Source organism: Cebidichthys violaceus, unplaced genomic scaffold, assembly GCF_023349555.1.
Source record: "Cebidichthys violaceus isolate CVI_PGR_0920_01 unplaced genomic scaffold, fCebVio1.0.p SCAF_1, whole genome shotgun sequence".
NCBI lineage: Eukaryota > Metazoa > Chordata > Actinopteri > Perciformes > Stichaeidae > Cebidichthys > Cebidichthys violaceus.
The window spans coordinates 6,261,205-6,273,304 of NW_027176262.1; the positions used below are offsets into that span (position 1 = coordinate 6,261,205).

The 12,100-nt window shown below is 40.2% G+C and overlaps 3 protein-coding genes across 3 annotated transcripts; 1 reads left to right on the forward strand and 2 right to left on the reverse strand.

The window, feature by feature from the left end:
* Positions 1-942: 942 nt before the first annotated feature.
* On the reverse strand, positions 943-4,609 carry hmgn1a (high mobility group nucleosome binding domain 1a). Its single transcript, XM_068708025.1, has 6 exons — positions 4,445-4,609; positions 3,257-3,283; positions 2,328-2,360; positions 2,178-2,213; positions 1,926-2,057; positions 943-1,818 (listed from the first exon to the last, which is right to left on the reverse strand). Exons 1-6 carry the CDS (start codon positions 4,457-4,459, stop codon positions 1,726-1,728), a joined length of 336 nt encoding a protein of 111 aa, XP_068564126.1. The 5' UTR covers positions 4,460-4,609; the 3' UTR covers positions 943-1,725.
* Positions 4,610-5,287: 678 nt separating this feature from the next.
* Positions 5,288-7,739, forward strand: get1 (guided entry of tail-anchored proteins factor 1). The gene is made up of 5 exons (XM_068708310.1): positions 5,288-5,404; positions 6,029-6,194; positions 6,831-6,898; positions 7,000-7,114; positions 7,366-7,739. Exons 1-5 carry the CDS (start codon positions 5,315-5,317, stop codon positions 7,437-7,439), a joined length of 513 nt encoding a protein of 170 aa, XP_068564411.1. The 5' UTR covers positions 5,288-5,314; the 3' UTR covers positions 7,440-7,739.
* Positions 7,740-7,931: 192 nt separating this feature from the next.
* LOC137870867 (lebercilin-like protein) lies at positions 7,932-12,095 on the reverse strand. The gene is made up of 9 exons (XM_068708320.1): positions 11,873-12,095; positions 11,384-11,646; positions 11,010-11,281; positions 10,526-10,768; positions 10,183-10,320; positions 9,832-9,901; positions 9,636-9,748; positions 8,501-8,612; positions 7,932-8,422 (listed from the first exon to the last, which is right to left on the reverse strand). Exons 1-9 carry the CDS (start codon positions 11,914-11,916, stop codon positions 8,040-8,042), a joined length of 1,638 nt encoding a protein of 545 aa, XP_068564421.1. The 5' UTR covers positions 11,917-12,095; the 3' UTR covers positions 7,932-8,039.
* Positions 12,096-12,100: the final 5 nt, after the last annotated feature.

Genomic DNA, 12,100 nt, shown 5'->3' on the forward strand with positions numbered 1-12,100 from the left:
TGTTTATAACCTTGCAGTATATAAACAAAGTAAAATGAACCCCAATGTTACCAGATGTGATATTTAAGTGACGTAGACTAACGCATCAATAATTATAATCCAGTAATATAAAATGCTACTCTGTAATGGGTCATTTTGCATAATGAGTACTTATACTTTTAATAGAGTATTTTTTTAGACTGCAGTTTTGTTGAATACTTCTTCCACCACTGGTTATCAGATATCCTGCAGGTCAGGACAGCTGGGAGGTCAACCTGCCCCAGAGCACCAAAGGTCCTAGGTTCACTGTATGTCATCTACTTACATGATGCATACTCTTAAATTAATTAATTTTAAATGTATTTAATCCAGCAAAGAAATACTGTGCACAATATAGATAGAAGTGGAGTTTTATGCAACATGCTTTCCCCCAAATTCCTGGCTTTAATGTCAGTTTTTTCAGAATGGTTTATATTGTGAGATATCACTGCATCATAACTTGCATTTAACACCTTATTTTGGAAACTACATAAGTAAAACCGCCTGCTATTTGTTAACAATGTTAAATTAGCAATTACCTTTGAAATTTGCTCAAACTTTACCTACCAGTAAAACTGTACGATGTAACTAATTACTAATTAGGCATTTAACAAATTGGTCCATCTATGGAGTTTATGTCCAAGTTTTTTTATCTACATATATTGACCTCATTCACAGCAGTCTCCAGTAGTTATCGTATAAAGAATACTGGAAAAAAGGATCTGTAACGTAAATTAAACATTTAGTTGCATAGACCTTTTGTGCGTGTGCATTTTGTTTTTGCCTTTTTCCTTCCAGAGACCAGATTGTATTATTTTTCTCTCACCGATTCATTTCAGGTAGCAAAAAACATCTGAAATAGTACTTTCACTCAATCACTGGACACAAGATGTAATTAAAATAATAAATCGATGAGTAACACACTTCAGAGGAATTCCCATTTTAATTGGCATTTTATATTCATAAACAAAACATTTTTTTCTTTTTTTCTTCTTTTTTTTAAAAACCGAGGAAACTGTACATTGGAAGAGAAATCCCAAAACCGCAATGTATTTACCCACAAACATGTGGGATACATTTTTGTAGACTGAGGTGAAAATACAGTAATTCAAAAAAAAAAAAAAAGCTCTGTAATGCATTTTGTTTTGAGCACAGAGAGTACGGATTAGTCTAACCATCCTCAAATGTACCATCACTGACAGCATATAAAAACAAAAACATGTCCAGTACTAGTGAACGTGATTAAAGTGAACATTGTGAACAAGACTTTCTTAGCATAGCTCACAATTCTCAAACTTTTAATCATCCTATTCCCTATCAAACACATAGTATTACGATGTATTAAATTCCAAAACAGTACAGGTTACAAAAATCCCTCAAGACGCCTCGGGAATGTCTCAGGTAAACTCCCCCGAAGTTGAACATTTAATTCCTGATATAGGCACAACTTCATGTCATGCAGAAAACTACAACCTAAAAAAGGCAAAGTAAGAAGCCAGAGAAACGAGAGAAAAAAAAAACCCCAACATGATGACCGAAAGGCCATGAAACTGAATGGAATTTGTAGTATTTTTTAAAAATGCATTTCTGCAATCGGGTGCCTAAAAACATTACTGTCTTATGAAAATAGTAGATAAAAATATTCTCTGCATTGTACAAGAAACGAGGTACAGGGAGTCCTGGCAAGTGAGTCTTGGGGTGTCACAACTACTCTGCTTCTTTGTCTTCTTCCTCCTCCTCCTCTTCCTCCTCATCAGCTTTGTCCTCGGCATCCTCTGCCTCATCTGCTGCTGCAGCCTTCTGAAGGATGGAGAAAACATGCTTTATTATTTCGGTTCTCTTTGAATATTGCTTTGGTGCCGATCTTACAAGGCAAGAGTCACGAAGAAACAAAAAGCGTGTAATACCTCCTCAGCTTTTCCCTCGCCGTTCTCCGCAGGAGCCTCTTCTTTCTCAACCTCGGGTTCTTCTTTCTTCTCCTCAGCAGCAGCCTTGGCCTTTGCTGCTGGTTTGGCTACTTTTTTGACCTTGGGAGCCACCTACCATGTCAACAACCAAGCAAGCAGTGTAAAACGCACGGTCAAATGCTCGCAACACAGATTTAAACCATTTTAAATGGATATAGTGCTCTTATCCACTTAAATAATCTCTTTTTTTACCTTTTTCTTTTCTGGCACAGGTTCTGGCTCTGCCTTCTGTAACACAAACACACCATACAATTATTTGCATATTACACCAACAAAATAAGCATAGTAATAGTAGAATATGCACAGATATTAGTATTATTATACAGTTTTTGTAGAACTTACCTTTGACAACCGCATAGACTTTCTCTGTATCGGCTGAAGAACATACAAAAACACAATAGTTCAGTCATTTGAAAGTATTAATACACATGATACATAATATACACATCCTATTACAAAACGTTTGATTAAACTAATGTTTCTCAACAGCTAACGTGGGGGAATCAATTTAGTTTTATTATCAGTTTTTAAAAAGTTTAACAATCACCTCCAATGCCTTCAAATACATGAACTAGACTAAGGGTTGGCCTAAGCTTATGAGAAGTGTCAAAAGTTTGGTCCTTGCTGTAAAAATTTAAATACTAGCACATCAATCAAAATGATATCATTTGCTAAATTAGCTTCATGAAACTAACCATGTACACGCATTCATGTTTCCATACATAAGAGGCGCTCTACAGTGAATGGCTAACTGACATTTCAGATGGTGAGAAATCACCAGTAACAATACATAACTGTGTACTGTCATCTTGGGGACAAAGGGGAAATATTGCAATGAGGGATTTTGTAGCAAAACACTATGGATCCAACATGAATTGTAGCCATGTGAGAATTTGTGAGGGCATCACACACACAGGAGCAATTTCCACTAAGCATCTGGGCACTCTAAGTGGCAGATGAAATTAGGGGCTCTAGAATAACCAGCGCCCCCTTGAGGCGGTGCAGCTCCCTGAACCCAATAGACTGACCAGGTTTGGAATATAACATGTACATTAAAACAGACTAATTGACGTTGTCGTCCTTAGAACCTCAGATTCTTGCTTGCACGGGTGAAACTGTTATGCACCAAGTCACATCAAAAGCCATCTTGTACAAACAAAGGCTGTCTCTTTGTCTTGACAGAAATTAGAACAAAATGTTCATTTGGGTGCAAGTTGGGGTTTCACGGCCAGTTTCGGCCAGTTTATGTGAGTTATTACTTGGATACTAACCTCTTCGCTTGGTCCGGAGTTGGCTGCCTGAAAGAAAGAGAGAGAGGAGAAAGAAATTAAAAAACCATGAACAACAGCCATTCATGACGGAGCTAATGTGGGCGTGTAACGCATGGGGGGGATGGGCACCTTTCCCTCCCCCTAGTCACAAAGACATTATGCAACCTTAAAGTGGGGAGGGGAGCAATAACACGTTTTCTAACTTAGATATTTAGCCTCTTCTTAGTTTCTTCCCGCCAAACACAGCATCATTCCTTGAAATCGACATGTTTTTATTGAATAAGCATGGTGGTCTGTAGCTACTTTATAGGTAAGAGGAGAAGAAGAGCCCCCTTCCTCTACCTCCACACGCGCTTCCATGCATCAATTCAATGGACCAGCTTTAATGTTGCACAAGCGACTAAACATTCAATAAAACGTCTCCGACACGACGATAAAGGGCTTCGGTTTAAAAAAGCGACCAGATGTGTCGCTGTCTTTTCGAGGATATTTCAGCTGCCATGACACTCGGAAAAGAAAAAGACATCGAATGGTGACGCGCAGCAGCTTTTACAGTACTCGATGTGAAAGGAGTAAAAACAGAGTGGGCTGCAAATACTAACACCTCGACATGTACCGAGAGCAAATAACCGCCTAAATAGTAACGCATACAACCCATACAACCCATGTTTAAGTTACATCCAGAGGCAACTACGGAAGAAAATTCCTTGAAATGGCAACCTGTTCACCGACGGTGGTTGCACCCCTTTGTTTGATGTCAGCACACAGTGAAGACAACATATTATTATTATTAATATTATTAAACCACAGCCAGTTCAGGGTTTTTTTTAAAGCAAATGCACCGCCAAGTGTAGTCGCTTTCGAGGAGACGACGAAAAAGCACGTTGCACTGCACTAAGTAAAAAGGCGCCACTTCCCTGTATCAACATGGTCGACAAGACAGACGTGACCACAGTAAAGGCGGACCTCATGCATGCACATGGACACTGTAACGAGTCCTTGCAACGTTAGATTCAAGCACATGCAGTGTGAAAAAGATACGTTTGCTAAGAATGAAATGCATTTTTTTTTTCAAATGGTAAAAAATACGGTATATATATATATATATATATATACACACATACATACATACATACACACATATATATATCACATTTAACACAATGTACACGTTTTTTTTAAACTTACTTTTTTCTTTCCCATTGTTGCTGAGGTTGTAGGACAGGTATGTATAAATAAAAATAGAACAACGCAGCCTTTCACTGTTTGGGAAACTAAATGAAATGTGGGTCAGCTGTATACACCTCAGCCTACACCTTCAGAGTCGTCTGTAACTTAACATTAGCGTCCGACCAGTACTAGAACTAGCTCAAACCGGATTGGATCACCCTCTCTGTATATTTTATCCCTTATCCTACCAACCTAGCAGGGAGAGTAATCCCCCGCCCCTTGCTTCCAGTGATTGGCTTTGGGGCTAAGGCAACACATTTTTGAACCACAACATCTTACCTGTGTGGGCAGGATTGTGTGCCAATCAGTCGACCCAAGCCAGCTCTCACTTTTTAATCACACGGTGCTCGGGGTGTGTGCAAGAAATGCACACAACAACCACGTACATGTTGTGAGATATTAAGGAAGAATGTACAGGCACAAATAAAACATATCTAAAGAAGCATGCCGAGTCCTTGTGTGTGCTGTCTTTTCTTGTTTTCGTTTTAAATCCCCATGCATACTGGCATCATATAAACGTTGTATATACCCTGAAGATAAATCACACCTCATCAAATCATGTTTTACTGCAACTTATTTTGGAACAATCAACTCTTCTGACATAGATATCAAATAAAGATAACATATTTTTGAGGTTCTTTTCGGCCGTTGCAATCCATAATGCTGCACAACAAACATATTAAATAAAGGAGTTCACTGCTGTTGTAAAGACGACGTGCTTTTTAAAAAACCGCCATTACCAGAATAACCTGAACGGCCTAATTATTATGCAACCATTCACTGTAACCGCGTCCTGCAGCTCCACCGCTGCAACAAGGAGGAACAAACATGGCGTCGGGCTATGCGTGGTTCCTTGTGCTGGGGTCGGTTTTTCTGTGCAATCTCATGAAAACCCTCCTGCCGACCATATCCTCTTTCGTAAGTAGGATTCTTGAATATATTAAGTGTGTGTGCCTTGAAGGCACATGCTAAAGCGACAGCCAATATCGTGAGTGTTAGTGTAGGCTGATTCGTGTAGCTTCCTCTCACAGTCAGCAGACTATTGTTGACTAGCTTAGCTTTTAGCTACATGTATAGCTAGCTGTTAGCTTCGTATTACAGTCAGTACACTATTGTTGACTAGCTTAGCTCATAGCTACATGTATAGCTAGCTGGTAGCTCTGTCTTACAGTCAGCAGACTATTGTTGACTAGCTTAGCTTTTAGCTACATGTATAGCTACCTTTAAACAGCCTAGCTGTTAGCTACAGTCAGTGGGTGGGGTTTAATCAGGAGCCCGGTGTAGTTGCTACACACGAGTGGAGAACATTTTGTGGTGCATAATTCTTCAAATGTCGGAAGGCGATTGTGACGTTAGGAAACTGTGTAACGTTAACTGCAAAACAAAGTGGAAATCTGCATGCTAGTCGTTAAACACATAGGTAATAATAACCACATTTTATTGTCCAGCAGGACCATTGAGGAACTGTGTGATTAAGCCCCTGCATCCATAAATAAAAAGCCCACACTGCAGTTAAACTACTTTTTCCCCCCTTCTTTCAAGCTCACAAAAATGGTGCAGAAAGATGCAGAGCAGGAGAGTGAGATGAGGGCTGAAGTCCAGGTGATGAAGAAGGAGCAGGCCTCCATCAGCATGATGGATGAGTTTGCGAGATATGCCAGGTTGGAGCGCAAAATCAACAAGATGACAGACAAGCTGAAAACACATGGTGAGAGACAAAACATCCATACCATACAATACAGCGACACTACAAATTACAACGTCTTATTAAATCAACATTTCTGTGACAGTCTCAACACAAAATGGAACGTGAATGTTAATTGCAGGGCCATTTCGAATCGGTGTTCCTGTTATTTAGTCCACCATCAAGTTTCACAGATCACCCAAAACCACTGGCCACTGGAGGTTTAGGATGACATACCAAGTGTTCAGTGGGAACAGCTGCTGCCTGTTACTGTCCTTCACACACAGCCTCAGGATTATCTTGTGCACAGACAGGAAGTGGCTTCAATCACAATTTAAATATGATACACATGCACAGCAGAGCAAAGGATGTTAAAGATCGTTTCTGATTTAATATTTTATTTCTCTGATAACTGCACATTGGCAGTTTTAAATCTACCAGTACCAAGCTATATAGGGTTAGTGTCAAAACTTTGGTTGATTTGAAAATATTTTTTTGCACGGTGTCTACGAGTGTGCGACTATTTTCCCATACACTTGTATTTTCACTGTTGTCAGCACCTCTCCCAACACTGGTGTTCGTTCCTCCTCTCTCTCTCATAAAGGACACATCATCACAAAAATCTGTGTCTAACAGCTGTGTACTTCCTCACTTCTGCAGTGAAATCTAGAACAGCACAACAAGCCAAGATGAAATGGGTGGTGAACATCGTCTTTTATATACTGCAGGTAGGTGGAAATTGTTAGAAGAAGCACAAATGCATTTAGTTAAGCTAACAAAACAGCCTTTAGGTATTTACACTTACATTTTGTTTCTTTTAATTTGTCAGGCTGCTCTGATGGTCTCCTTGATATGGAAGTATTACTCTGATCCAGTCACAGTGGTCCCTAGTAAATGGATTGCTCCAGTGGAGCGCCTTGTGGCCTTCCCAACAGGAGTTGCAGGTAATCAATTTGTTTTTCATATTTGATAGAAGAAAAGAAAACCATATACGCAGAACTCATCTATAGCTAAATAATACAGCAGAAATAGGGTATACATTGATAATAAAACTACTTTAGTTAAGACATTGTTTGGTTTTGTGTGCATGTGTGCGTGTGTGTGTGCGTGTGTGTGTGTGTGTGTATAGAGGTTGCAGTATACTGTACTTTCCCTTCTCCATTAATTCACTGACGGAGCTGTTCTTTCCCTTCAGGTGGAGTGGGAATCACATGCTGGCTGGTGGTTTGTAACAAAGTGGTTTCGCTGGGTCTCCATGCCGTCAGCTAGAGATGGCTGCTGAGTCGAACACACTGGTTCTCTAACTTATTGCTCAACATTCAGTTGATAAAAGCCTTATTTTGTGTTATTTTATTTTGTGCTGCTTCAGGTTAATATGTAAAAATGCGGTGCATTTAGGCATTGGCTGATTCATGTTGCAACATAGTTTATTGGTGATGTTGGATTTTGTTCTTTTTGTTATGAGGATTTTAAGTTAATTGTGAGAATGTCTTGACTGAATTGGACCAAAATCAATGGTTTTGAAATGTTGAAATGCCTTTTTTTAAAGAAAATAAAACATCAAGAAAAGATTGTAATGTTATAATTTGGGAATTCACAAGCAAAAAAAACAAGTCTGGTGGTGGTCCTTGAAGTAAAATTCTAAAACAAAGTAGATGGATCACAATGGACCGTGTGTAGCTTTTGTTCAAACAATAATTTATTCAGAGAAATACTTGAATATTAGAAAATCTTCTGCCACTACAGACGAAATCTCCTCATCCACGTTTCCTCTGTGTGTGGCAGCTGGAGAATAAAGGTGTGTCTGACATTATTGTCCTCAGTCCTGATGTCTAGTCACCAAATCATCAGCCGGCTCTGCTTCTGTCGTCACTCGCCCTGGGGGCTGCCTGCTTCACCTCTCCTGGATTTCCCAGCTGGAAGACCGAGTGCACGACTCTCACTGCTGATGACCTCCACCTTGATTGGGCTCTCGGCGCTTTGACAGTGACTCAAGCCCACACTGCTGTAGACGGGCCTTCCACTGTGCAGGTTCTCGATAGATTCTTTGAAGGTGTAAGTGCGTCTGTTTTTGGGGAGCTTGGATCCTTTCCTCTTGGGTTCAGTCAAATTCAGTGACTGTTGTGAAATGATGGACGTCCCGCTCTGGTGTTCCTCTGTTTTCTGCTCTGCTAACACCTGCGGTGCCTCTTTAGCTTCCTCTGTTTGATATTCTGGGCTCTCTTCTGAACAACTACTCTGCTCACTAGTGTCTGAAAACATTTTTTATAGTTTCTTTGAATAAATACTGAATGACTCTAAATTATACTGTAACATTAATAAGTGCTCACCTGAACACGTCTCAGTTTCCTCTTGCTGATTCTCTTCTAATGAGACATTTGCAGAAACCTCTTTCTCTGGATTTTCTAGTACCAAAGACTCCTGCACTGGATTGTAACAACACTGAAATGATATACAGGCTTTATTAATATGAGAGCAAAATCTTGAACTACTTGGATAATGAAACAAATTCATAAATTACAAAAGAATATGCACTGAGCACATAACTGGTGCAAAGAAAAATAAATAAGTCCACATATGTATGAAAAATAAGATACAAATATCAGAATGAACTCATAAAACAGATTGAAAATAAAAGAACAAATTCTTCAAAACTAAATATATGGAAGTGCATATAAATAATACTAAAACGAGCACAATTTAAACATGTAATGACAATTAAGTTAAAATAAAACACCAATAAATAGTATAAAGAGGAAATATGAAGTGATGCAATAAGTGAAAAACTAAACATTAAGTGTAGACTATGTTGTAAAAGTGAGTTTTAAGCTGCAGTGGAGTCTGCCAATCTCACTGAAAAAAAAGGCTGATCCAAAGCCGAGTGTCCGTAACCGAAAACGCACAGTCACCCTTGGTTATCAGCCTGACCGGTGAAACAACTTAAAGGTTTTGGTCAGCGGATCTTAGGCGCCTGATTGGGCTGCAAGGAGTTAAAAGCTCTTAAATAGAATCTGTTGCCAGAACATGGATGACCTTGTAGATAATTAATACAAAGTTAAATTGTTTTCTAAACTTAGTGGGCAGTCAGTGCAGTGATGCTAGAATCAGAGCGATAGGATCGATTGAGATAATCTGGCTGCTGAGGTCTTGATAAATTGCAATTGTGACACTGAGTGGGAGACAAAACAAGTAAAAAGAGAGTTACAGTAATCCAGGCGTGATGATATAAAAGCATGTATGATTTTTTTTTCAGTTTTGTTCAAATTGAGCATATGTCTTATCTTCGAGATGTTTCTTAATTGATGAAAACAAGCTTGTATGATATTTCTGGTATGCTGCTCAAAGGGTAAGTATCAAAAGTCAACCCAAGTTTCTTTACAAACAATTAAACTCTCGTAAACGTAGGCAAACGAGTAAAATGGTGTGATGTAAAAACCCTGACAGTACACCATATTTAAATCATACCCAGTTCACAGAGCTCTCCTCCTCAGTCTCCGTATATTCTAACGGCAAAAGACTCACAGCCGCAGTGGGGAGAAGGACTAATCCATCTGTTTGAACCATCTTGCTCTCACTGACTGAAAATCAGATAAAAACTCTGACGAAAGTGAGACACAACAAATGTGACATGGCCAAACTGAGCTAGAGGATGTTTGTATACCTTTTTTGGACGGTCCTTTTTGGAACCTGTGGGAGTAAATATTGTGTGTTTCCAGTTCTCTCTCTCTATCCTGTAAAGGGGAAACAAAAGACACACTCTAAATATAGTTTGTTATTAAATAGCTCTCTTAACATGTGCAGCTAATGCAACCGTGTGACAGTTTGGAATATCATTATTTTGAAATCTATTATGATTCAATTCAATTGAATTTATAATGTTTGGTTTTCTTTATGGGATGTGAAACTGCTAACATCACTGAAGACAGGAGCTTGCACAATAAACAATGCTGAGCATTAAGAAGGACCAGGGTATGTCTAATAAAGAATATCGCCCAAGCTCTTTTAAACTTACTTGAATTTCCTTGTTTAGCTGATATATTTGCTCTTGCAGATAGCGGGACACCTTTCTCGCCTCGTTGATCTTTCTTTGTTCAGTGGCTAGTTGACGATTGAATGAGGCTCGGCACAATTCAAGATTCTTCTCCAAGTCCTAAAATATTGCGTTAAAGAAGAAGCAAAGTGACTGAAATCATAAAACATTCCCGTTCCTATTTATATGCCCAGTGTATTCGTGCTGAGGTCTAATCTATATTTCTAAGCCGTGGCCATGGGTGATGCTCGGAGATATGGAGTCTCAATGGACTACCCCACACATATCTAAGCCACCACTGTCCCGCCCTCCTGCTCCTCCGTACCAGTATCCTCTTGTCCTTGTCCTCCAGCTCTGCAGAGGCCCGGGTCAGCCTGAAGGTGAGTTCCTCCCGCTCCAGCAGGCGGTGGTCCTCACTGAGCAGCTGTAGGTGCCGGAGACTGGCCTTTGTGCTCAGCAATTTTTTTTCTGTGGTTTTTAGCTGCCTTGCCAAATTGTCACGGCAGGCGCGGGTTTCACGGAGCGACCCCTGCAGGACTCGGGCCTCGTTGCTGTGGTTTGAGAGGATCTGGGAATAGGGACGGCGTCAAGAGGAAGGATTACAAAATTGCTGTAGAGCTGAAAAAATATACAAACATTAATTGGAAATACGGGGAAAAAAAGGATTTTCTGACTGGAGAGAGACCAATGAGGAGAATGGTTCACACAGATAATATACTTTAAAGGATGAGTACCCACCACAGGCCATGTTTCTATGGCAATGATATAAATCTGAGCAGTGATACTAAAGGGAGACCAACCAGACCGACCTGGGAGAGGCTGCCCTCGGAGTCTTGGAAGTGCTGCAGTGCCACCGTGTGGCGATGCTGGAGCCTCTTCAGCAGCTTGTTCTCGGTCCTGGCTTCGCTCAGCTGCTGCTGCAGATCCCTCACCCGACTCTTCAGATCCCTGATGCGGGTCAAGTCAGCAGACGGGATCCCCGTCTTTGAAACCTGCAGGGGCTTGATTGGAGGCAACTTCAGGAAAGGGCAGCTTGCAGTGTGGTCTGTCGTTTGCTTGTTGGGCCCTTGTGATTTTTTACCTGAAGGAAGAGAAAAGTGAATTGCATCCAATATATTTTTTTTTACACATAAACAACATAAGTTGTATTCCACAGGTAGTGAATCATGTTAAATAAAAATGCCTTTTTCTCGTCCCCATGTGTTCGCTCTTGGCCACTTGTCTGATGTCTTGACTTCTGGGGCCTTGTCTGTAAGCGGGTCATCCTGGTCTTCAAAGTCAGACGTGTAGTATGATCTGTTAGAGTCGCATCGCTGCCTGGAGGGACTGGACCACCTGGAGGTGTCGGTGCTGGATCTCACAGCATCACCGTCACCCTCCTCCTCCCTGTGAGCCAAGGCCTGCTGCCTCAGGCTCTGCATCACTTCTTTTATGGGCTTCTCCACTCTGAGAAAAGACGAAACAACTTCAGTGAATTCACACAAATGAAAATGTAGGTTGGAGATCATTTACCAGTTTAAACAACACAGTAAATAAACCAACTAAAATTGTTTTTCTGAGTTCAATAAAAACGTATAATCCCTGTTTAGAGTTCGATGAGAAAAAAAACTTCCTCCACCACACACTTTTAATTGCTGTCGCCTGAGAAAATAAGAGCATCAAATACCTTTACCTGCAAATAATCTCGTTGTTTTCTCTCCTGACGGTTGTAAACATGTAAGATAGCTAGCCAGTAGCTAATGAGGCTAACGGTACATTATTTCACCAACGGTTTGCTAGGGGCCTTTTTTTAAAATGACTGAAAACTGTCAAGATTGTCACGGTAACCAGCGGAAATAATGGTGAAAAGCTCAAAAGTAAGAGGGAAACACTTCTTGCAGAAACGTTGCAATATAAAACA